The sequence below is a fragment of the Sorex fumeus genome, unplaced genomic scaffold (assembly GCF_029834395.1).
Source record: "Sorex fumeus unplaced genomic scaffold, SorFum_2.1 ptg000044l, whole genome shotgun sequence".
NCBI classification, from domain to species: domain Eukaryota; kingdom Metazoa; phylum Chordata; class Mammalia; order Eulipotyphla; family Soricidae; genus Sorex; species Sorex fumeus.
In genome coordinates, this window is record NW_026606101.1 from 65,239,828 (window position 1) to 65,266,669 (window position 26,842).

The 26,842-nt window shown below is 46.5% G+C and overlaps 1 protein-coding gene across 2 annotated transcripts in view; it reads left to right on the forward strand.

Annotated features, from left to right (window-relative positions):
- EPHB1 (EPH receptor B1) overlaps positions 1-26,842 on the forward strand; it is a 397,511-nt gene that overhangs the window by 298,163 nt on the left and 72,506 nt on the right. For both annotated transcript variants that reach the window (XM_056121704.1, XM_056121703.1), the window contains 4 exons: positions 7,508-7,632; positions 13,668-13,830; positions 17,290-17,398; positions 18,183-18,247. In XM_056121704.1, coding sequence (XP_055977679.1) covers positions 7,508-7,632; positions 13,668-13,830; positions 17,290-17,398; positions 18,183-18,247 — 462 coding nt within the window. The remainder of the gene's footprint in view (positions 1-7,507; positions 7,633-13,667; positions 13,831-17,289; positions 17,399-18,182; positions 18,248-26,842) is intronic.

Below are 26,842 nucleotides of genomic sequence, written 5' to 3' on the forward strand. Positions count from 1 at the left end.
AATGCTCTGGTCACTGGTGGTGCTTTCCATAGCTACTTGGGGAACTAGGCTCAAGAAATTATTTGCATGTGCAACCAGTGGGGACCCTGAATGTGACTTAGGGGTGTTATCAGGTCCTCAGGTTGGAACTAGTGGGCAAGTAGGAGCTAGTGTGAAGGAGCAGTGGATGGCCTGGGGGACATTCTCAGAACATCTGAAAAACTTAGAGCATTAGGATGAACAATTCTCTTTAATAGCTGAAGAACGTGAGACCCTAGGAGGTCTCTTGGTTTTTGGTTTATTTTTGGGAAGGAACATACCCAGAACCTACTCCTGGCTCTGCTCTCAGAAATCTCTCCTGGGATGCTTGGGGGGCCACTTGGGGATTCTGCATATCATGTGTAAGGCAAATATCTTACCTGCTGTACTGGCTCTCTGGCCCCATCCCCAGGGGGCAAACCTTAGTTCAAGCTCACACAGAGAGGCAGATAGCACTGTCCAAGCACCCACTTCTCTCTGCAGTGCCAGAGGACCTGGTCCTATGCCGTAGGGTACAGCTCTGGACCCCTGGTTTTTTTTACTTGACTTCGTTGCCCTTGCAACGAAGGGGTGTTTGGTGATGGTTTTTAACCATTTAGCCCTGCAAACTGGCCCTGGTCCTTCATCTCAAGATTGAAAGCCTCTGTGTTAAGCTCCATTACCTTTTATTATGGGCTGGCAGTGGGAAGCCACTAGTCTATGGTGTAGTTTGTAGATGGTTAGACCAAGGATGAGTTCACTGGGGAATACTGTTCTAGAAGGAACAGAAGCAGTTGGCTTACATTCCCCTGTGACCCTGCAATTCCACAGCCCTGAGAGAAATGCAAACATAGATCCACATAGAAACTGTATGTGAGTGTTCTTAGCAGTGTGCTCACAATAGACAAAATGTGCAAATACTCCAAATGTTCATCAGCTGATAGATATTTGTTTTAGAGAAAGAAATGTCCAGAATGGTAAAAAGAGCAACTGTCTTGGATGCATATCATTCAGGCTGGGGCAGCCGTACCTCGTGAAACTTTCCCCTGAATATACAGAAGGGCTGGGGAAAACTCCCCCATACTGGACAAAATTTTAACTGTGTTGAGGGAAAGGTAGATGTCCCCTCTCTCCATGTGTAGGTGATCTATATTTGGAAAGGTAAGATAGAAAATTCTTTTTAACTGGAGAGACTTCACAGAAACTGACAAGTGCTGTTACCTAGAGCTTAAGGGATGGGGAACTTACCTGTGACTGTACCCCAACATCCAGAGTTGTTGAGGTGGGGCACAGATCATAGAGGTTGCCTTGTATGATCTCTGCCCACAGAGATAGTTCTTTTTATTCCCCCTAAATACCATTGACTGAAATCTGAAATCCTAGACTCTTAGATTTTTAACATCTTCAAATAGTTTATTCCAATAGATTGACTTCCTGTTGAATTGGTATTTTACTGTGGTTTTCCTTCAAATTTACTTAGGAACACTTTTGATGTCTTAAAGTATTTCAATATAGTAAACTGTTCTATTGTTTACTATATCCCAAAATGGATTATGGTTAAGACTGTTGAAAGAATTATCATGGCACAAAAATCAATGAAGACATTAGGAAGTAATATTTAATAAGCCAAGATAAGGCATCAGAATTTAGCAACTGTCCTCAGAAAGGAGGCCCACTGATTCTCATATAGTTGAATCTAAGCTGCTTTCTTGTTGGGCAAAGGTGCTGATAAGATAAGGAAAATAAAATGCCCAAGAAGAACACTTTGAACACAGTTGAGTAGGGGGTTGAATTTCAGGGACGGGCTTTGTCCTAAATATCCAGAAAAGTGTCCAGGGTAGTCTGAACTGCACCATAAGCCTCTGCTCCTTGCACTCAGGGTCCATATTGGAGCTCTTTTATTCTGGAACTGGTTTCTACTCTCTCCTGCTCCCAGCCAAGTCTCCTAAGACTGCACCCCTTTCCTCTGGTGGCCTTGATAGAGGATGACCTGCTCCTGGATGACCTGTAACAATCCTATACGCTCTTGGTAGTGACCTGTGAGCAGTTGGGGATGATATTCGTCCCAAATCACCTGTGATTCTTTCATAGCATCCAGCTGGGCTTCTCTGTTCCTTCAATTTATCCACATCTCATTTGTCAGTTCAGGCAAGAACATTCTGTACACTTTCTCTGCTAGATATGATATACTAGCTTGGATCTGTTTGCTTCAAAAGCAATTTGGGAGTAGAAGCTCCCTGAAGTCTTCCTTGGCAGATAAAGAGACAAAAAACTCACTCACTAGGTCTGTCTTTGTCTTTTCTCCATCCCCAAGCCCCTTGATTGTGGAAGTTGGTCTCTCTGTTCTGACATAGGTAGGTAATGGTCCTCTTACTGGCTGTAGATTCTGCTGATTCTCAGTCAGTTAGGTCTTTGCTGATTTTCCTGTGTTCCAACATGATGCTTTTTGTTGCCTCCTGTTCTCCTATTCAGCTTCCTGTTGAATTAGCATCTTTTTTTCACTGAGAGCCATTTGATGATGTTTGAGTTTCTTGGTATTGTTGGTCCTCTTTGGCTGACCATATCTTACTCGAGCCTTTACTACCTTCTTGTAATCTAGTATCTAAATGAAGTCTTTATCCCTACTTTTCTAAAGAAAGGTACATACTTGTTTCTTTACTAAATGTCAGTGGGCTAAAGTGATAGCATAGTGGGTAGGGTGTTTGCCTTGCACGCGGCCGACCTGGGTTCGATTCCTCTGCCCTTCTCGGAAAGCCTGGCAAGCTACTGAGAGTATCTTGCCCACACGGCAAAGCCTGGCAAGCTATGTGACATGTTCAATATGCCACAAACAGTAACAAGTCTAACAATTTGTTGTGAGACATTACTGGTGCCCACTCGAGCAAATAGATGAAGAACAGTAGGACAGTGCAGTGCTACTAAATGTTAACAATTTGAACAAGTCTATGTTTTCATTCTTTCTCTCTAGAGAGTATTTAGTTGCATGGAAGAGACTCAGAAGCCTTAAATAAAGAACACCCTTTCCACTGCAGATTGAGGAGAAAAGACCACAGATCTGGACTATTTAAACAAGCAAATTCCGGGGGGGGGGGGTACAAGGACTTATTGATTGTTCTATTCCTCTATCCTTAGTTTGCCTTACTTTTGCTTGAAGTTGGGGTTTGAATGGCTACCTGAGCTCATTTTTATTTGTTGTTTTATCTGAAGGTTGATAGCCTATAAAACACTAGATCAAAAGGAAGCCTTTGCACTTGGAAAAGGGAAACCTCAAATTGGTCCCTGAAGGTACTCTCTTTTGGCAGAGCATCAAACATAAGCTGTCCCTGAGTTTCAGGGAGAGGAAACAGTTCCAATTCCCTTTTCCCAGTGCTAAATCCCATATCAGTTAAAATGGAAGCCACCGTGAGCAGCCTATGTTGGGATAAACATGTTCTCAGGGGCCTGTGACCATTCATAGCCAGTGGTGGCCTTCACCTTCTGGCAGCTTCTACCATTCGTTGTGCTGCTGATGAATTGCAAAAAAAAGGGCATGGGCTGGTCTTACCATCTGTCTAATTGGGCCCTTCTGCTCTGTGCAGTTCGGGTCCCCTTTGCCTCTGGATCCTCTGACCTGTGCTATTTTGTTACCATCTGGCCCCAACTAGACTTCATACCTTCAGGACAGGACTGTGAATTTCCTTGCTTGTCTTTTATACCCAGTGATTAGCTTGTGGGCCTCAGGTATGGAACAACAGTTGAGTTTTGAACAATGACTTTCTTGCATTTGATTAGAGGGGAAAACAACAAAATCAAATTCATCAAAATGAAGATTCACCTTTCTAAAATCTAACCCACTAAACTTTAGTACTCTGGGCAAAAGGATCCCGAAAACCTGAATGACACAAACCAGTTTAATCACTCATATTTCCCCCGGTAGTTAGAAGGACAGCTTTAGTTGTGTGGTGTGTGAATTGGAGGAAAGCAGGATTATCGGGTTACCATTCACCACCCTTCTTGGGGTACCATTGGGATTTTCCTGAAAATGTCCTTTCTTTCTTTGGAGCCTCGTCACTGCTTACAACTCTACAACAGGTCTTAGAAAAGGTGGTGATGCTGTAGACACCTCCCCAACCAGCCTGCAGTTCAGTCACTATGCTGGCCAGAGTGTCATTTCACCTGTCATAGCAGGGCAATCCATGCTTGTCCTCTCTATCTTTCTCAGGGCCCTGGAATTTCTCTTCTCATCTGCCACATCTTAGAATGTAAGTCCTGTTCTCATCCTCTTGTTTGTCTCTGTCAGTTATGCTGTTTTTAGTATCTTTGAAATACTGATGACTTCAGATTTTAATCTCCCGTCTGGGCTCCTATCCATTGATCTGCTGCCTCATGTCTACTCCAGGACTCTTAGACATTTCAGAATTTCACATTTACCTCTCAAACTACTTCCCTGAGATCAGCACATAGCAGCCCCCTCTTCCCATTGCCAAGTCAATTATTGTGACCCTCTGTTTCTTTCACACCTCACATCCACTGACATACTCGCTGTAGCTGGAGAATCTAACTTCTCTGCTCACCCTCACAGCTCCAGCACTGCTTCTCTTGACCAAAGAACTATGATCTTGTAGCTGGAGTACTGTAGGGCTTGGTGTCTGCCTTTCAGCTTTGACTTGGTCCCAGCTGCCACTCACAGCACAACAGAGGGTTATACTATCAAAGTGAATCACAGGGGATCACTCACTCCCTATTCCTGGATCCTCGTTTCCTGTCTCTGCCTGGTTCCACTGCTCTTTGTTCTCCTGAAATTCCAGGCTGCTCCCAGAACCTACACTTCGGCTTGTTCCTCTCCAACAACTCATCTCTCAAGTCCCCACGTGGATTATCCTTCCCTTTCTTCAGTTCTGTAGTTCCATATCCACTTAGGGGTAATCATGCTGACCACACGGTTCAGAGCCTCGGTCTCCTCCTGCCACCTTCTCCACCATGACCTTTTGTGCCACCTCTCCTCTGTCTCTCTGTCTCCTGTGCTACTTAGGCTTGTTAACATTATGTCAAGTCCCAACACCCTCCCATTAGCAGGGAAGCTCTATGAGGGCAGAACATTTTCTCTTGTTCACTGTTAAATCTCTAGGACTAAGAACAATAACTGGCACATGGCAGACACTCGATACTTTTTCATTCATTCATTCATCAACACCATGGGAAAAAGAGAAGATGCATTGACTGCTTAACTCAGGATCAAAAATTATTTCGAATCTCTAGAATAATCATCTAAACTTACCATGAAGGCAAAGAGTCACATGCACATCCTTACAGAAAAAAAATCAAAAGGCAGCTATAAGATGAAAGCTCTGAGGAGCATACCAGGGGAAAGCAGGCAGAGTGTTTTTTTAGTGTGTCTTTTGAGTCTAATAGCAGGAGCATGTTTTTGAGCCAATGGCTAATGGTTACATTAATAGATGTACCGTGCACAGATCTAACAGTAGATATTAGTTGAACTCTCATTTTTGCTGCTCATACAGCAGTGAGAAGATTGGGTTCAGCCTTGGGCCTGATGTCTAAGGAGAGACTTAGATAACATGATCCCCATTTGGAAAGACGCCATTGCATGTGGCAGCATATCATGGGAGAAATGTTCCTCATATCTGGCCTTCTTTTTTATAAGCAAGAGAAACTCAGGGGAGACTTAACTAGTTTCTTTAGCTATTTGACAAGCTATCCTGTGGAAGAGGGAGCATTTTATACTACTCCAGTTATGAGGCCAGGGAAAGAAGACAAATAGAGATACACTTTTGGCAAGAGCTCTCCAGTGCAGAGCCGTGTTACCCAGGGGCACTAGTGGTGACTCTGGGGACACAGCATGGCCTGGTTGAGAATGTTAAAGGCAGGAAGTGACAGGACGCTTCAGGGCTGTTCTCATTCAGGTCTTCCAGGATGGGATTAGACATGCCAGAAATAGGTGAGGGGATGAGATGGAAGCTTGCAGACAGGGCAGAGAGGAAGACCCCCGGGCAGACAGGCTGGCTCCCCACGGTGGAGGAAGGAGCAGAGCTTGCGGCAAGAGCAGAGGGCTAATGCTCTCTCTCAGGGAAGCAACGGGAAGGCCCATGAGGAGCTGGTGCCAACATTGCCGAAACCCAGAGTCAGGAATAGATACGCTGTGCCTTCCTGCCCCATGCAGTTGTTGGCACGAAGAGAGATGCCCTGTAGGTAGCAAGCTCTGTATGAATAGGTGACAGGTGGCAGAGCAGAGCCCAGGGCCCCTGGGCGAGGCCCCACTGATGTTTGAATAACCTTTATAAGGTCTCTAAGAAAACAGCCCAGACACAGGGCCTCTTGGACTCTAAAGCCTCATGGCAATTTTCCTCCCACGGGACACTCTCTCAGGATCCCCAGACTGTTGGCACCCACTCACCACCACCCAGGGCCAGTGCCTACTGGGGCTTCCCTAGCTAGTAGGAAAGGCACCTTCTCCCCCCCCCCCCCCCCCCCCCCCCCACTCAGGGGTCTACTCTGTAATTTCAGGTCCTGGAGAGGCATCTGTTCTCCTGAATGAGGGTTGTTTCTCTCTCTTCTTGCTCACTTGAATGAAAGAGAGGGAATGTCAGGCAGGCCTGGTCCCCAGAGGACCCTGTAAAGTGGGTCTGGTGTGAGGAAATGACCTTCCTCCCACAGAAGGGCCAGGAATAGCTCGTTGCCGAGCTCGGACTCAAGCCTCATCCATTACCCTGCTCTTCCCGAGAAAGACAGCCCTCATTTATTATTTCCAGACTGTTTTCATTTTACTCACACCCTGTGAAAAATGGTGAATTGGGAAATAAATAACATTATTTCCAAACAGAGATTTCGGAAGCCCTTCACAGACTTTTGGAATGATCTGTTTCCAAATGTCTGGTTTATGTATCGTTTCTTCATTTGTATCTGTGAGCTCTTTATTGCAGTGTCCTCATTTGGAAAATGGTGACAGAAATCTCAAAGGGCTCTGGTGGTATGGCTCTGAGTTCTTTCTCTCTCAGACACGCTTCCTCTCTTCCTTTTGAAGTGCAGCGAATTCCTACTGCAGTCAAAGAGATGATTGCCAGAATGTTCTTTTCTGCTTTCTTGCTGTCATCCCTTGTCTGCAGGTTCTCTTCTCTGATGGCTCAGCCTATAAAACTGCCAGACTGGAATTGCTTCAGTGCCTGCTTAAAGCTGTTATGTTGCTCCTCTTGTCCTCTCTCTGAAGCCTAGACTTGCCCTGGTTCTTGCTCTTGAATTATCTCCTGCTCACCTTCCAACCACCCATGTTTGGGTCAAGACTTTCTTCTCTCCACCCATGAAAACACAGTCCTTCCTAGCTCTGGTCTCACGCATTCTTCTTTCCCACATCATGCCCTTAGTGAGCTGTGCTCCATTCCTTCTGCAAACCAGCTGGTGAGAAAGGAAAGCCACCATTCAAATGTGATGGCAATTCGCTTCCTGCACATCAAAGAGGCAACACTTCTCATCGAACTGGGATTCTCTTCATCTTCTCTGCCTCTTCCTCTCTCCACAGCTCCTTCCACGGTACCCATCATGCACCAGGTCAGTGCCACCATGAGGAGCATCACCCTGTCATGGCCACAGCCGGAGCAGCCCAACGGCATCATCCTGGACTATGAGATCCGGTACTATGAGAAGGTGAGCTAGCCTTGCCTGTGGGCTTGCAAGACTCAGTGCCCAAGACTGGCTTATCTGTGGTTGGTGGTCAGTTGAGGGCACCAAGTTATATTTATTGATTTGTTAAGCAAATTTTTATGGGGTGCCTATTACTTGGCAGGTATTGTTTCAGGAAATATCAGTGACCAAAACAAAAAAACCTACACTGGAGAGGCTTACTTTCTAGGAAAAAAGGAGATAACATAATAAACAAATAACAGATAGCTTGTTAAAATGTGAGTAGTACAAGGGGAAAAATGAAAAGTCCAAGTCAGGTGAGTGAGGTCAGGAGAGGGAAGAGCAGCTTGAAGAGCTAAATAGAAAGCTATAGGTTCACCTCTTAGGGAGCAAAAGTTCTAGGCAAAGACCCAGAGGAGATGAAGTTATGGTGAAAACACTTCTGGTGACAGAGAGGCAACAGCCTATGCAAAGGACCTGGGATGATATCATGATTAGATCTGGTGTCAAAGGAAGCATTCCCACATGGTGGGAGTTCTACTAGCAATGGGGACGTTGTAGACAAGAAAGAAGGAAGAGTGGAACTGAGCAGGCTTCACTTTAAAAAATGAGCTTCTTCACTAAGTATGATGAGTGCCCATAGCAGGATTAGGCTAGAATAGAGACAAAATATAACTTATATTTTTGAAAGTATTACTTAGGCTTTAGGCTTGCAATGCTGCAATTATCAAAAGACAGCGATGATGGCAGACTGAATTGGAGTAGAAGCAGAGGATTGGTGAAATATGGCAGATTCCCAGGTACATAAATTAAAGATTAAGTCAGCAGTGGTCCCCTTGTGTTGAACTTCAGATGTAGGAGGATTGGGCTGATCCACTAGAAGTATGTGCAAACTCCCATTGATTGAGAGGAGTGTCTTAATGGGTCAAGCTTTTTTTGGGTTGAGGGAACAATCAGTAGTTTAGTTCTGTGTTTAGATGCCTATGAGGCAGCAAGTGAAGGTGTGGGGCAGGGAGCTGAATGTGCATATCTGGAGTTTAGAAAGAGGGCAGGCTGAGAACTTGGAACTTAGAAGTTGTCAGTAAGTAGATGGTATGAAAGCCCTGGGCATGGGCTAGACCATTTTGTGAACCAGTGGAAATAAGAAGAGGATCAAGGTTAGAGCCCGCAACCCTCCAAGTGGAATAGCTAAATTCCCAAACATGACTGCCTTGGGAATCAAGAGCCAAGCTTCTAGTGCTTTCTATAACTAATTAACCATGTAGCCACGGTCAAATGGCTTAGCAAGTTAGGGTCACATTTGTAAAATGGTAGCAATTTACCCCCTAAAAGTGGAGGGCCAGCTGGATCATCACCAGTCCACGAGGAGGTTTGCCCTTTGATCATTAAAGCTGAACTGGCAAGCAGGATGAGGTGGAGCATTTTTCTAGTCTATTTGGAGAATATTGGCTTTTGTGGAGAGTTGATTTAGATAATTCAGTGAATTGGGGGTAATTTAAACCATCTGGATTCATAAGCAGTTATTTTTTGAATTAGACACCCTGATTTGCTAGGTAAGTTTTATCAGTTAATAAAGCAAATGTTGACTTTCCAGTTTTCTGGGCTGCACTGTTTGAATTCATTGAAGGCAATGTTGCCAATATCCCATTTCATCACCAAAGTTAACAGTTCGATGTATCATGTTGGCAACTTTAGTGTCGACAACCAATAAGGGACCAACCAACCCTTCTTCTCATACATATACTTGCTCTTGAACCTCGTCTCTCATTCCAGAAAAATAATAGCTCTCCATAGTTTGCCCAAACCAAACCCAGAGGCTTCATAAATATTAGCTACTTTCTCCCCCCACAACAACAGAGTAGGTACTATTTGTATCTCTCCTATGGGGAAAGAAATGACGCACAAGAAACTAAAGACTGAGGACATGGCTGTCACCTGTCTCCCTCATCGACAGTGCTAAGAGCAGTCACTGCTGGAGCAGAGTGAAGGGTGAAGTAACAGACTGGGGAGGGAAACCATCCCATCTGCGTCCTTGATTCTTGTTCCCCAATGCACATGTAAGTTCCTCCACTGTTTTTCTCTTTATATGCAACTGCCTCCCTTGAAAAACTATAATTAACCTCAACTTTCAATGCTATAATGGAAGCTTATTCTCCCATTTCAGACCATTTCCCTATTTCTTGGTAATTTATACTAATTATTAACAGACACACATGCATAGCAGCTCAATGCCTGAGGCAGCTTCTTCATGTCAGTGAAGCATATGATTGCCCCGACTCCAGAGGACAGCACACTTTTCTTGGGAACACAGAATATTCCTTGCCAAAGCATTGATTACCATTTAGTAAATTACTATGGAACTTTCCTTTTACTTATAATATGCTTGGCTCTCACATCTTTTACACTGCCTTTAACAGTCTTTGTCCTTTTCAGCAAAGTAAATAGTTTTATTTAGTAAGTCAGAGGAGAGAGAGAGGAGAGATAGAGTCTCATAAAGGAAAGGAAGAGAAATTACACACCCCATAAGCTTGGATATGGGTAACTCCAGAATGGAGGGCATCACCTTGACCATTTCTAATGTGACTAAAGAAAAGGGCATTACCCTGTGAGGGTATTTTGCAATGAGAATCATAATGGTCATAATGCATCCTGTATTGAGTCCTGTGACATGCCAGGCAGTCACAGATTTATTAACTCTAATCCCTAAATGAAATCAAAGAAAGCCAGTTGAAAGTCAGGTATAACCAATTTATAAATGATGGAACTAAATCACAGAAATGTTAAGTGACTTACCCATGATCACAGAAGACACAGAACCAGAATTAGAGACATTGTTATTATATTTCAATGGTGGAAACTTCTGAACTCCATATGGGACTGGATGCAATTATGTTATTGGTGAGGATGCAAAATGAGTAGACCCTGAAACAAGAGATGGTATCTTAATTTGAAATCAAAATCCCTATGACCAGAGTGCCCTGCCACCACCCTGCCCCCCCCCCCCCCCCGCTTACTATATTCCTGGTCTTCCCTAAATGAAATCATCAGCAGAACTCAGTCTTGTAGATATCCTGGATTCAATTAAAAGAAACAAAATTCATCATTTCTCCATCCTGTGTCACTACTAAACCAGCCTAGAGCTAATATTTGCTGCAGAGAATCAGACATTAAGTAGTTTAGGATTATGGCTATCTAGTCTGTATCCCAGCTACTGAGCGCCCCCTTGAGAGCTGGGAAGCAGCCAGAGGAATATGACAAAGTTGATGGAGATGGGTTCCAATACAACTTTGTCCAAAAAAAAAAAAAATAGATGTCTGGCTCTAGACTGAAGTTTTGGCAATATGGCTAAACGGACATGGCTGAGTTCCAGTACTACTCTCTGTTCAAAAAAAAAAAAGTAAATAGTTGACTGTAGACTAGTTTTCCAACCCCTGAAAGCTCTCCTGTGTCTCCTCTTGGCTTGTGCCGGGAGCCCCTTTCCCTTTTCTCTTGGTGCCGAGAATCAATGAGGCCTTCTCCTCCCCCACCCCCAGCTCATTAATAGAGAGCTCAGATGCCATCACGCTGACGACATGCCCAAGCCTCCCCCATGATCGTCTCCTTCCCCATCTTAATATGCTTCCATTCATCATCCCCCCTTGTTTACTGTCTTGTAGCACTTTTCACTCCTGGTGTCAGCGCTTGTAGGCAAACCATGGGAGGAGCATCTACATCTGCTCTGGGCTGTCTGAATGATGAAGTGTTTAGAAGTGCACTCGCTCTTCATAACTGTCTCAGCTCCAGTGGGCTGGCATAGGCCTTGGGAATTTCTACCCTTCACAATTTAGGATCATTTTCTCAGGCCTTGGCACTGCCTGTGCTCCGTTGATGGCTTGGCGCGGCTGGACTGACATGTGCTGTTTTTTCCTTCATTTGGCAGGAAGCATCGAACACTACCAGGGCAAGGCTCATGCTGCAGGCTGGGACTGGGGGCTGAAGGGCCTAGATGCTTCTGCCTTTCTCTCCCACAGGCACATCCAATTCACATCCAATCCAAGTGGCCAGAAATGTGGCACCCTTGCTTTTCCCCTCAGACTCTCTTGCTGAGGTGGTTGGATGGGTTTGTGGGGTTTTAGGACTGTCCCTCCTTTTCACTGTCAAATTTTATGAAGGCTATTTGAGCCATCAAGAGACCATGGGTTTGCATTTGGGCCTCACCATTTGTTCACCAATGTACCAAAACACCACTGTCCAAGTGACCCCAAATGCACATCGTTCCCAGCAGAACTTTCTTCTGTCAGACCCAGCAGGACCTAGGATTTTTGCCAAATTTTCAGTTCATGAAGGTGGTTTTCATCACTCTAGGCTCCTGTCTCCAGAGTATTGAGATGCTAGTGACCAAAGTCCTGGCTGGCATCCTTCTAGCCCTGACTGGGCTGATGTGATAGGAAACCACCAGCTTGTTCCTCAGATGGAAGTGAGGGATTGGAGGGCACTGGCTGCTCCTGCCATCAGCACGTGCAGGGACCTCTCTGTAACTTCCAGTGTCTCTTCAAACTGGTTTCATCCCTGTGGTCCACACAGCTGCGACCCACTCTCTCACTCCCTCCCCGCTATAGATAAGCTCCAGAACACCTCTTTAGGTCTTGCATTTGCATGTTTGATTCTCTCCTCAGAGAGATGCAATTCTATTCTTTTATCCAGGAGATTAGTTTCCTTCCTCTTTCATGGCAGAGCTCATGCCACCTCTCGAGGAACTTTTTCCCTCTCCTCATCCACAGGGCTGAGTGACCCTCTGCAGTTGCCTCAAAGTCTCCTATGTTGCCCTGAGTCAAGTTCCTCAGTCATCAGCTATTTACTTTTTTTTCTGGTTTTCCCCACAAGATTTCACAGTCTTGGAGGAGAGAGCCTGCCCTTGTACCTTCAGCCTTTGTATAGCACCAGCCTAGGGTAGAGTGGCATAAAGCTGACTGAGTGGAGTGGCTGGGTGCATTGCAAGCTCTCTTTGCCTTTGCCAAGTAGGCTATTGCCCGATTGCAGATTTGTTACTTCTTGTCATCCCCTTTGGTTCTGGATCAACTTCCCAGCCATTCTTGGGACTTGTATGCTGATAACTTTCAGACCTCTGATCATCAGCTTGTCCATCATTTATTGCACTATCTAAGAAGTCCCTGTGCTCAGACTATCACCATACCCCAAGTCTGCACATGGGATTGTGCATTGACACAACTCTTTATTTCCACTGATTTTGCTCTAAGATTCAGGGTACAGATGATTGCAGACCCAGACTGACTTGTTCCTGTGTACTTGGACATGTCCCACAGTCTCCCTGATACACACAGAGAGAAAGTTAGAGATCAAGTATAATGACAGTCCTATAATGACAGAGTTCGTGGGCTGGAGAGGTGAGAAGCATTTCAGGACGAGGTGGCCTGAAATTGGCATTGTGGGAAGTAGATGGCATATGCTTAAAGGACTGGGAATGCCCTAGAGGAGGGTAGCAAGATGATGATTTAGGATGTCACGAGAGATTGGAATGGACTTTATTATAAGGGGCCTATTAGTCAAGAGTTAGGAGTTTTGTCTTTAGATGACCCTAATTTTAAAGTCAGATCTCTCTCTCTTTGTCTCTCTGCTGCCTTTTGGGCTACACTCAGTGGTGCTCAAGGTTTACTTCTGGCTCTGTGCTCAGGGATCACTCTTGGGGTTCCTCAGGGAACCATATGGGGTGCTGGAGATTAAACCTGAGTAGACTGTATGCAAGGCAAGCAACTCACCCACTACACTACTGCTCCAGTCAAAGGGGATGTTTTGAGATTCTACTTAGGAATCCTGAAGGAGCAAGCAGAAAAGGCCTCCTGGGATCAAGACCCTGTCTCAAGGCATAGCCACCTGTGGTCCAGAGTCTCATTTCCCTTGGCCCAGGGCAGTCTGTCCCCATCAGTGAAATGGATGGTTTGCAGCTGGGACAACTTCAAGTGTCTCTGCAGAATTGAGTTCTGATGGGCCTGGTACCCAAGGATGTGGGCTGGGATACAGCTCTTGGAGTGGGTTGCTGAGTCCTTCCCTTTCTATTTCAGGAACACAATGAGTTCAACTCCTCCATGGCCAGAAGCCAGACCAACACAGCGCGGATCGATGGCCTGCGACCAGGCATGGTGTATGTGGTACAGGTGCGCGCCCGCACCGTGGCTGGCTATGGCAAGTTCAGTGGAAAGATGTGCTTCCAGACCCTGACGGATGGTAAGGCACACAGTATGTGGGGCCCAGGCAGGCAAGTAGGGAGAGGACAGGCCTGAAGAAGTTGGATGCCACAATGCCCATACTGACTGGATGCTAGCAAGGTTCTGCAGCTCACTGGGCAGGCATGCCTGCAGTCGGGCTTGTCTCTCTAACTGTGGCTGGACTTGCCTGTGGAGGGTGCATGTGATGAGGCCATGGTGTACGATGAGCATGATCTTTGGAGCCCTAATCCCACAGTGCTCCGGTGTTCTTGAGGGCTTCTTCGGAGCCTAATTGTATGAATTGAGGTCTCCAGAAAAAGAATAGTAGAGAACAAGATTGGGGTGCAGCTCACCTGTGCACCCAAAATCTCAGGATATTCAAAGCAGATTCTCATCTGCTCCGATATAAGTCCTGCTCAGGCAATTTATGGGAGTTGGCTGCTGTTTTCCAAACTGTACTCAGAAACATTCCACCTGGCAGGTTGACTGGTTTTGTGATATAATAATCTCCCCCAGCCCCCTGAGATTACTGTTTTGATAAAGTATGAGAATCCAGTTTCCCTGGAGCCCAAGCACAGGGCATGGGAGAGTGAGTGTGTCTGTACATTACCTCCTCACCCTGGCCTATATGTCCATCATCTACCTCCTCATCTATATATTTTTTTTTACTATAATTAGTTGTTTCCTGATAGTTTTCTGAATCTCAGTATCTTCCCAGGCTCTGCTGAAAGCCTTTCCCATCTCCTTTAATATTGGAATTGTGGAACAAACAGTACTTCCTTAAAGACTATTTTAGAGGAGGCCAGCTCCCTCCCACTGAGCACTAGATGGGCTTGGGGTATTATAATATTGATTCCTATTATTTTTAAAGCAATTTAAAATATATTAGGAGCACTTGAAAATCAGATGATTTTATCTAAAACCATGTCCTCTATTTACTGGTGAGAATTGTAAGGAAGTCCAGCGCACCCAGTGGACACCAGCATGATGAGGACTGTGTGTGATCAGTTCTTCCTACTTGGGTTTCCTAACACTTTCCAGAAGGGTTCCCAAGCCTTTTCTGGGAGACTTTGCACCTTTGTAGAACTGGAGTGGGCGTCTGTGTAGGTCTCAGGTGAATTTTTCCTCGTGTTTGAGGCAGAGCTGGGGCAGGAGGGTGGGTTTGCTTCTGGATGAATAATGTTGTTTGCCTACTTTCCCGTAAAGACTTGGTCCCTCTCTTTGCACTTCACTCACCACCTAGATTTATGGGCTCTTTGACATCAGGAAGTACACAGGATTAAAAGCCCCAAACTCAGAATGCTCTGAGCACTGCTCTCCTGGCAATTATGCTAGACAAATCTAGAAGTAACAGATTTCTCCCAAGAAGGCTATTCCTTTTACATTTGGCAGTTAAGTTTTGTAAACCCAAGGGGGGTGAATGTAAGAGAGTTCTGGTAAGTGGCCAGATCCAGGAGTATTTATCTTAATGGCTGAGACTCGCAAGTCAGAAATGATTCTGTTCCAACCCGCAGACATCACCCCAAGGTGAGGGCAAAGGGAGTCCCTGAGAGCAGCAGAGTGGTGGTGAGTCCTTCTGCAATCCTGCCCAGGCTATAAGCACGCTTTAGCAGTGACCTCAGCAGGACACACAGGTCACTGTGGGCTCTGGTGCTCTTAGCTGCACCCTGTTAATCTTTGTCCTAGCTGCTAAGCTGTTTCAAACTATCTGTAAAGCCGAGTCATTACACACTTCCCAGGCACCCCAGGTGATCTGTAAGTTCCCCGATATTTGGCAAGCAGGTTCTCTGGTGGAGAAACTTTCAAAGACAGATGCTGTTCTTGACACTTCCTACTCTGTGGGAATCTGTTTTAAAGACTGGAGGTCACATTGCTGCATGAAGTTTTTAATGAATAAAAATGTCATAAGGGACTCCTCCTGGTGGTTTGGGGCATTTTCCCCCTAATTAATTTTTGGAAACATATTTTACAAAAGATGCCCAGCTGAGGGTACCTGAAATCCTTGAAGTGGATTTCTCGAAAGAAGTGTGATGTGCTGGTCTCTCTCCAGACGTCCCCACCTGCACCCACAGAGACCAAGGACACATCCCAACACCGGGGAGTGCAAGAATGACTCTGAGTGCTGATAGAAGTGGACACATTATTCTTCCCCCTAGAGAATAATTCAAGTGACAGGTCAAATAAATTCCCTTTTTTTTGCCACACCCAGCAGTGCTCCGGGCTTGCTCCTGGTATTGCTCTCAGGGATCACTCCTGGCAGACTTGGGGGAACATATGGGGTTCTGGGAGTGTGAGGCAAGCTTGTTACTCACTGTACTATCATTCCGGCCCCAATACATTCACCTTTGATGGTCACATTTCACAGTTGGACTCAAATATTCCAGGGAATCCTTTTCACTAGGGTTGCCTGGTAAACTATTGATGGTTAGTTAAATTTGGGTTAACAAAGAATGCATTAGCATCACTTTCTGAGTGGCAGTATTCAGGGCATGTATATTCTAAGGCATTATTCTTATTTATCTGAAATATCATTAAATTATCTCATGTTTTAATTTGCTGTACCTGACCACCTAAATTATACAGACCCATAAAGAGAACATGAACTCCTCTATCTAGGTCCTGATCATTAGATAATAGTTTCTTACTACCAAGTGAAAGGATTTCCACCATGTTAATGATGACCAGCAGTGCCAGGTGGTTTGGATGGGTCTAGAGAATCAGTATCTGGGACACCATGAAATCTGCGCCATGATTCAGTTAAAAAGAAATCCAAACAGAGAAGGATTTAAAAGAAATTCAGTTAAGAAGAAATCTTAACAAAGGAGTCAGCTGTGTAAGAGTGAATTCCGGGTCCAAGATCACTGAGTATGCTCACGGGAATGCCGTAAGGGATCAGACACCATGAGGCAAACTGTCCGGCTCTGGGTGCTGCTGGCCACGAACTCCCTATCCCCAGAGCTGTGGAACTGTGGTCCTGTCCGTCTGCAGCAATAATCCTAAAGTTGGGGCCTATCAAGGCTATTTCTTCTCCCTCTGCTCTGCTTGGTGCTGGTGGAAGTCTGCTCAAGACCCTCCCAGCTTAGCTGCATTTCCACCCTTTTGTGTTTTAAAAGATGCTTTAAGGTGGTTTTCACCTCCCAACCCTGGACCCATTCATCTTCCCCCCAGCAAGGCTGACAGTCCTTTGAGATACTTTCCAAATGAGGGGATGCATATTAGAGTCACCTCCGGGAATGAATGACTGTCAACGGTTTATAATTCTGAGATTCCTGTCTGCTCTTTGGTTTCTGCGGAGAGTATTGTCATCCGCTTTGGGTGGCTGTGTTTATTTGTGACCAAAAGATCCCTTTTTCAGGCAGGCTTGCAGTTCTGAAGCAGAGCCCATGTGCACATAAAAGCACATGGGCCACCGGGCGCTGAGTGCCAGCCGGACACACGGGATAGACAGGACAGACATTAATGCCTCTTTCTTACCCAGATGATTACAAGTCTGAGCTGAGGGAGCAGTTACCCCTGATTGCTGGCTCAGCTGCGGCCGGGGTCGTGTTTGTGGTGTCCTTGGTGGCCATCTCCATCGTCTGCAGCAGGTAGGCCCTCCACCCCCACCCCCACCTGCTCTCCTGGGTCCGGGAAGCTCCGTCTGCATGCAGCCTTGCCCAGGCTACAGCTGACAGGCACACTCAGCCATCTCCTCACCTCCATCCACAGGCAGCCTAGAATTCCTTGAGTTCCTTATTTTCACTGTGCCTCACTCAGGACCTTGGTCAAAGCTGTGCAAGGTGATGGAGAAACAGCCTCACGCACCCTCAGGATTCCTTTGAACCAGGACTTCAAGCCCCTGCCCCCACCCCCGCATCCCTTCACAGATTGAATGGGAGTTAAAAAATTGCATTTGACCCACGGAGTCCAGCCCTGTGTCACTCTCAGCCTGACTACCAGTTATATAGCCACGGCCCTCACCAGGGGAGATTGGGAGGAAAAAGAACTCAGGATCACTGCAAAAAGGCTGACTCTGAAGGCCTTGTGAATTTTTAATAAGTTGCTGCCACCTTTGGTGGGTCACCCAGGTCTGCACCGGCAGCAGTACCACGGTGAACACTGGGAGCTGGTGGGCATCTTCAGAGGTTCCATCCCATGCTGGGCAGGACCCGAAGCTCCAGTGGGCCCTCGGGTCCTTCCTGCGTAGCCCAGAAAGAGCTTGATTTGAAAACATGCCCACACAGGGTGCTCAGGTCAGCAAGTCTGTCTCCTCATCCCAGGAAAAGCCTGGGGTGAAGGGGCTTCAGGACAAGAGGCCTGGGCAGAGGCCTCCAAAGCTGAGGGGTGGATGTGCAACTCAGATGAGCATGTTCCTCTTACTTGTATCCACAGGAAACGGGCCTACAGCAAAGAGGCAGTTTACAGCGATAAGCTCCAGCACTACAGCACGGGCCGAGGTGAGTGAAGCGCAGCCACACTGCTGGACCCCAGGCAGGAGAACAGCCCTCCACTGCAGGAGGCTCTCGGGACACGACCAGCCCAGTGTTCAGCCCCCTGCTCTTTCCAAGGCCCTGAAGGTCACCCCTCTCTCTCTCCGCAGCTCGCGAGGGAATGGTGGGCTGCCTGCCGGTGTCTGCTCTTTGTGGGCTCTCCTTGGACACCCTGCAGGGGAGATTATCTACTGCAATGATAAGCCCATATAGGACACAGAGTGCAGGGAAAAGATTGGGTTTCGCAAGTCAATGAATCCTGAAATCAGACTCAGTGGGGAAAGATGGAGGGTTCTCTATTAACATCTTCTGCCTTATCTTATCCAATTGAGCGACTGGGGAATGTGTTAACCAAATTCATAGATAAGCCAGAGAACATGAATGTAGAGAATTAAAAAGATAGCAGAGCCCAAGAGGCCAAAGTCTTGGGATATCTCCCAAGTGTTTTCTTTTAAGAAGTGCCTTTAAAAGTTTGCTCACTCATTATTCAACTCTCTTAAAATTAAAAAAAAAATAACTAGATGTAATAATATTACTACCAAAGTTTCTCCTCCTATACAAGGCCCTATGTTAGATTGATGCTTTTGTCTGTGTGATCACGGCAGTGCAGGGGTCAATTGGGCCCCTCCTGCCTCCAGAGCTGGTGGGCTTGCAGCAGGCATGTTCTGTGTCACAGACTCCTTTTGAATTCCACAGATGCCCTCCCAAATCAGTTCCTATCCCATGCGTGTTGCTGTCACTCTTCTGTAAGCTTCAGCTCCTCAAATTCCCACATCTTGCACTCTGCTCAGCAGCGAACATGGGGAACAGAGCTGGGGTGCAGTCACTGGAACCCCACCTGAAGCTCCCTCCTTCCTCTGCCCCAGTCACCAGGCAGGCGCATAATGTGTGGGAGACCCCAGCAGCTTCTTCGGGGATGAGCTTGTGTTCCAGCCAGACCAGGGCTGGTTCAACTCTTCTGTAGACCAGGAGTTGTCCTGTGCTTTTGGACTAAGATTGAGAACCTGCTGAGGGCTTATAGCAAACCCCGCAGTGATAGGGCTGCATCTCCGGTCGTTGCAATCCTTGCAGACAGGCCCTTGGCTTCCAAGGCTCAGAAACCCAGACTTTGGTTGTGTCTAAGATTCTCAAGGGACGCCCTCCCACGCCCCTCTTCAATCACTGGGGTGCACCAGAATTCCCTGTGGGGTTTTCTGTCTCCCCACCCCTGTCTCTGCCTCAGGATTTTCTCTCACCTTCAGCCAAGAGCCCTGCAAGGCTCCATCACATCAACCTCTAGCAACTGGAGGTTGGAAGACCCAAAGGCAATAATGGGTTAGGAAGACATTCCCCTTTCTAAAACCATGGAACCTGAGACTTGTCAGCACCCCTCAGCTGGGTACAGAGGGTGCCTAGGCACTGAGTGTGGGGACCAGTGGTGTCTTCCCTGGTCCACAAGAAAGCCAGTAGGAAGTCTGCAATGAGAGTGACCTCACTGCAGGGAGGACAGCTGAGGACAGGGAATGACAAGTTGTCCAGGGCCCGTGCTCACCCCTTCTGCTGAGCTCCCTGTCTCCGCTGTGACTGTTTGCCTTTTAGAAATGCCCTGTCCCTGTGCTAATAACTGTTCCCACAATCCAGGCCCTGACACTGACTTCCTCCCAGCCGGTGCTCTAAACACACAGGCTCATGAGATAATTGTGTTAGAGCCTTTTCTCCTCTGGCATCCCTCACTCCCTAAGGCTGTAGCTGCTTGGAAAATCACAGCTGAGGAAGCCGGGGCAGGCCCTGTGCAGAGAGCAGAAGAAGAATCCTGGATCTGCTGGAGGGAGGACTGCTGGGAGAGAGCAGCTTCCTTCACTCCATGCTCTGGGGGGTGCATCTGGTGGTCAGTTCCTCTCCTCTGACCCCACCTCTCTAGGGGGCTGGCATTAGCCTAGGAAGATTTAATGATCACTCAAGCCACATGACTCATGGTTACCGGGGGGTTACCTCAAAATTCTCTGATCACTCTATTCACCTGGACTCCACGCTCTTTCCAGGGTCTCATGGTGGCTGTTGGTCAGGGCCAGGGGAAAAAGGGGTGATGATAAATCCCAGAGCATTTGATCCCCACCCCCAGATTGCTGTGCAGGATTAAGAGAGGTGGACAATTCCTGATTGGATTGTGTGCACTTAGGCTCTGCACAGTCCCCTGAGTGTTGAGAGGCTTCTCCAGGGGTGAATGTCTGCAGTAGCCTCGACTCCAGAGTATTCACCCATCTTCCTGCAAACAGGAGAGGGCACTAGAGAGAGACTGGTCACCTCTGCCTCCCACACCCACCTTTCAGCCAGAGTAAAAGTCTAGGGAGGCAGCAGAAGTGTTTACAAATGGAATCCCTTCTGGAGAATGGGATGTGCTCTCAGATGTCCTGGCTTATGAAAAGGCATAAGAACAAACCCCAAAGGGGGCATTTGGATTTGGGTGGAAGGTTGCGGGAAGCAGTTGAGAAGAAAAAGTGCTGGATGTGGGGCTGGGGGCTGGGCTGAAGAGCCTGGGGCCTGTGGATGCTGTTAAGAATGTCTGGATGGGAGTGTCTGAGTCCAGTGTCCAGGGCGAGGCAGGGAGATAGTGTGTTCTTTAAATTTCTTTGTGCCAGTTCTCCGAAGGTACCAGCTGATGAAAAATTGTCTGGACAGGATGATTGTGATAGGATACAGTAGCTCTGGAATCTATCTTTAGAAAAGTTCCAGTTGATGCCATTTTGAGGAAATGTTGCTGGGTACTCTAGGGCTTTGGTAATGATGCAGTTGATACTGGTTGACAGTTAGCTTGTTTCTAAGTTGGTGGGGGAGTTGTATGGGTGGACAGAGAGGAGTAGACATGCCTTGAAAGGATTGAGGCTCTCAGAAGGCAGCCCTAGCAGGAGTATGTCTACTATAGCCACTGCAGATAGAACCACTGGGTTTGACAAGCAAAAATAAGGTATGTGCCCAAAGGTTTCAATTGGGCAAACACTAATTTTTAACCTAAGGAAAATGTCAGGGCCTGAGAATACATGCATGAGCTTGGAAAGATTTGATGAAGCAAATGAGTTATGGGCATTTGAAACAAAATCCAAATCATCATTGGGAACCAGCACAGCATTATTTTTTTTTTTTATTTATTTATTAAATCACTGTGGGAAATGTTACAAAGCTTTCAGGTTTATGTCTCAGTCATGCAAATATCAAACACATTTCCCTTTACCAATACTTATTTTTTACCATGAAGAACCCCAATAAAACCCCACACCCCACCCCTCCCCGTCCCTGTGAGGCAGATGAATTCTAGTTAACACTCTATCTGCTTTGATTAGATTCATTGTTTCAATAAAAGATTCACCACTATTATTTAGAGTTTACCCCCCCCCCCCAAATCAGACATGCTGAAAAAGCATTGTGAAGTGATTTGCTTTCTACGGCTGGGTTCAAGAATTAAATGTTGGTTTTGGGTTTCTGCTCTTTTACCTATTGACCCTGGAAGTATTTCTACTGAAAGTCAGATAGTTAAGAAATTGGTTTCTGTGTTCTGGAGTCGTGGCCGTGCTGGAGAGCCGCTCGCCGGGGGCAACCTGTGGCCTCGGTAGGGCGTGAAGGGCGGAGCGAAACGCCCCCCTTCCCATGAGGTTCTAGTCGCCCCCACACTCGCGGCTCATACCTGCTGTCCACAAGGCTCCCATGTGGCCGCCATCTTTCTTTCCAGAGAGGAGAGGGCGAATGGGGCAACACCCTTTCCCCTCCGGCAGACTTGATGGCCTGGATCAATGCATAGTCCGTTCACTTTTCTGCTCCAAGCTGCTGGGTTCTGCATTAAGTCCTTGTGCTTCTGGGGCCGTGGCCGTGCTGGAGAGCCGCTCGCGGGGGGCAACTGGTGACCTCGGTAGGGCGTTAAGGACGGACCAGAACGCCCCCCTTCCCATGAGGTTTTAGTTGCCCCCACACCCCCGGCTCATACCTGCTGTCCACAAGGCTCCCATGTGGCCGCCATCCTTCTTTCCAGAGGGAGGAGGGCGGAAGGGAGCAACACCCTTTCCCCTCTGGGCAGAAATGATTGCCTGGATTAACGCATAGTCCTTTCACTTTTCTGCTCCAAGCTGCTGGGTTCTGCATTAGGTCATTGTGCTTCTGGGGCTGTGGCCGTGCTGGAGAGCCGCTCGTGGGGGCAACTGGTGGCCTCGGTAGGGCGTGAAGGGCAGACGGAAATGCCCCCCTTCCCATGAGGTTTTAGTCGCCCCCACACTCGCGGCTCATACCTGCTGTCCACAAGGCTCCCATGTGGCCGCCATCTTTCTTTCCAGAGAGGAGAGGGTGAATGGGGCAACACCCTTTCCCCTCCGGCAGACTTGATGGCCTGGATCAATGCATAGTCCGTTCACTTTTTTGCTCCAAGCTGCTGGGTTCTGCATTAAGTCCTTGTGCTTCTGGGGCCGTGGCTGTGCTGGAGAGCCGCTCGTGGGGGGCAACTGGTGACCTCGGTAGGGCGTGAAGGACGGACCAGAACGCCCCCCTTCCCATGAGGTTTTAGTCGCCCCCACACTCCCGGCTCATACCTGCTGTCCACAAGGCTCCCATGTGGCCGCCATCTTTCTTTCCAGAGAGGAGAGGGCGAATGGGGCAACACCCTTTCCCCTCCGGCAGACTTGATGGCCTGGATCAATGCATAGTCCGTTCACTTTTCTGCTCCAAGCTGCTGGGTTCTGCATTAAGCCCTTGCAGCACAGCATTATTATAAAAAATTTTGGGAACTTCATCTCATCCACTAGGGTTACATGTTTAATGAATTCAAGAAGAATTGCAGATGCAGTAAATTTTTATTTTGGCAAAAACATTTGATGATCTCCTAAGGCGAAGAATATAAAATGGATACAGAGCTTGTCTTCATCCTAAGGAAAGTGGGTTAGTGATTCTGTCAGCCAAGAAGGAAGTCACTACACTATTCTAATCCTTGTCCAATTCAATATCTTGTTTGTTTGATTGTTTTTTAAATTCGTGAGTTTGATGCAAACCTAGGGATGCTTATCAAGTTTGTAGGTAACAGTTGGAGAGCATAACTAACACCATAGAACGCAGAATCAAAATTCAAAACTACTCAACAGCTTTGAATGCTAATTTGAAATCTGCAAGACAAAATGTTAGAGAGATAAATCTAGAATCTAGTGTTTAAGTTAAAACAAAAATAAAGCAGTACAAAAAGGACGAGACCTGACTTGCTATGCATTTGTTATGAAGGGAAATTTAGGTATTTCATTGGCTACATTCTTAATGAGTTATACAAAGCTTATGAACACACACACACACACCTTGTTACTAATGAAGAATTTTATTACTAGTAGCCCTTCATTTTGAGAGTGTACTCTCTTAAGCACTTTGCCTATTTAACAAATGCCACATATTCTGTCTGGGGAAGACTCCCAGTCCATCATCAAGCATAATATTATTATGGCCAAAGGAAAGAAATGCTGTTATCATGGACCCTGAATGAAAGATCCAAGTAGGCAAGCTTTGATTCTGTCTAAGAACACTGTCTCCAATTGGCGCTGTCCAGCACAGAGGCATCTGATTGGCTGGGAGGTGGTCTGTTCTTAGCATTTGAAAAGTTCTCAGTAAACGACATAAAGGATATGATAGAGAGGAGTCCTGCCTCCGAATGGAGAAAGAATAGATTAGACCCAAGAACATCCAGTTCCACATCTCTGCACTCAATTCTGACTGAGTGGTCGGTGTGTTTCAGAACTTTAGAGGAAACAGACACCCACACACGTGTCCACTAGCACACTGGGCATCAGGGTGAAGGTTGGGTTTCCCTTGGAGGAGGGAGACTGACCATGGAAATTTGGAGCCCCTTCCTGAGGAATCAGGACATTTAGAAACTGAGCATGAGTAAATGAAAACTTAGAGGAGAGGAGAGAAAAGTCTCCCGGGGCAGGAGGTGGCTGAGTTTTCATGGGTGCTTATTAAATGTCAAATAAATTTAATGAGCTAGTTTCACCTGAGTTATTATGCTGGCTCTTAGCCAGAACCTCTAGGAACAACATTCTCTCTCTTAGCTTTGAGCTCATTCGTTGTTGCCGTGGGGTCCCAGCAGGATTTCAGTGACCCAGAATCAAGGAACCTTGCTTGGCATGACCTGCCTGTCCTGGTCATTGATATCCAAGAAGCAGAGGAGTGTCAGACTCTAAAATACCTTTAATACCAAACAACTTTTCCTTATTCCAGAGCAATAACTGTGGCTATCAGAACACAAAGTGAAATCCTGTTTATGTCCCTAAGCAGAAGATGCAAGGGAAGACTGTCCACAAGTTCTCAGCCTCTCCATTTGGCCATACTGACCATCCTCAAGCTTCTCTCTTGGATTCTACCTCAAGCCCTGACTGGGCAGTCTACAACTGCCAGCCATGCCTTCCAGCAGTTTTCTAGCCTGACTTCCTAAGTTCTCCCATGTTTTATCTCTACTCAGAATCGAACACCACCTGAAAAACTCTTTACCTGGTTAATAGCACAGCTTGATTCTAGCCATCACTGATTTGGATTCCTCTTGTCCCACCTTTGTTCCCCAACTTTAATTGCTCTCTATGTGCTACCAATTCTTCCTGGAGAGTCTCTTACTCTTCCACTTTTCTCTTGGTGGCTTTCCAGTTAAAAACTGTCATCTTAAACCTTAATTAAACCTCAAAACTAGTTTCAGAGCCTCCTTCCCTAGAGCAGTGTATAAGAACACTGCAGCCTGATAGAAAGTGGCATCCTCATGCCCTGCCTCAGTCACTCTTTCCTGGAGAGGTCAACTGGGTCCTGGACATTAGTCCTTGCTTGTCTTGGTGATGCCCTCACCTGCTAGCACGTTTATGCCACTTCACACTGCTCTCTGCGTTTTGCCCTCTTCGCTCCAGCAATGGGGAGTCTTTCTCTGAGCTGGTCTCACCCTTGTTCTTGGATTCTGACCTTGAAGATGGACATTGAGAGTCCTTGACCTTCTCTGGCTCCTATAGCACTTACATTTGTTTCCAGGTGTGGGTTCCTGATCCTAACTCTGGCAACTGTCCTCATTGTGTGCCCATTGCCCGAAGAACCACACAAGTTTCATTTTACCTGAATTTCATGGATCTGGTTGGGAGTTCAGTTGGGGCTAATTAAAATGGGGGATAATCACTACAGTGAAGCAGAGGGCTGGATGGAACACCCCCTGGAAGTGGACTTTCTCTGTCTCTCCCTGAACAGACAGCTTCCCTTGTGCATTTACAGATCTGGTGAAAGCTAGGTGATGCCAGAGTCCACCCTACTCCAGGGTGGGAACAGGGCAGTCCACCTCCCCCGCCCATGGCTCTGTCCATCCTACTGGACACAGGAGCTCAGGAGCAGGGAAGCACAGAGCCACTGCCTCTTCAGAGCTCTGCAAGGTGCTTCTAGGACTCACCACCAGCAAGAATCCTCCAATTTGCGATCCTCCAGGGTTGTCCTGCCTTCCCTGGACTCATGTGCTGTCCTCGGAACTGGTCCTGTACTCTCAGAACATGCAGAAGGATTAAAGAGGACAGTTCCATCTTTGCTGGAACATTGGTCCAATCCCCAACATCATCCACTGTTTAGAACTGACCTTTTTCCAGCCCACCTTTGCTCTAGATGTAGTCCCTGTCATGCATATGTGGGTCTGGCTGTCTATAGGGCACTCCATTCCTTGATCAGCACCCCCAGAATATTTTCTCTTTATATGGAAAAACACCTGATATGCTGATGTGGAGTCTCTGACTATGGCTGAGGATATTTTCTTTCCCAAAGATCGCTTTGAGCCATGCAAAAAGACTCTAGGTGGGAAAAGTCTTATCTTGCCAAGTCAAATATATTTAAAACCTTTGCCCATATTTATGATTTGACAAATCTCCCAGGACTATGGTCGTTTATTGCTGCAAGCATTCCAAGCTGTGACCTCAGTTGTAATATCAATGGATTTGACAGTCAAAGGGATAACAGTTCTGATAATTAGATCTTTAATAGGAATTAGCAAACTGGAAGATGGCAGAATTGGAGAATTGTATTTCTCTCATGGCACTCACAATTAAAAGTTTAGATCCATCTATATTAAATTTCCTCCAAAGGTATATAACCTCCATGTTAAAAATAATGAGAAACTGTAAAATAGTATAAATATGTTAATATTAGCAATAATAATAATGTGAATCATTGTGCAGAGAACTATAAAATGTCTTATTAGAGAGCTAGATCACATCCGATATTATCATTTCTGCCACTAAAAATATTTCCCCAACACTCACAATCTGAGAATATTTCTTGATCCCTGTCTCCAAATGTTTGGCTCTGCCTGACTCCGCAGCTGACTTGAATTCCTTGTTCACTGTCTGGTGATTCATTGCACTAAATACCATTTTCCTGATAATTAAAAACTGCTCACTGGCAAGTGGGAGCAGGAACAGGCTGATGCAGGATTTATGCAGAAACACAAAATGAGCCCAAAGACAAATGACCGGCTCTGCCTCACTGAAGGCATTTTTTTTCTCATCGTCTGCTAGGAGTTGAGAAGGGCCAGCCATGAGCGGGAGCATCTGGGGA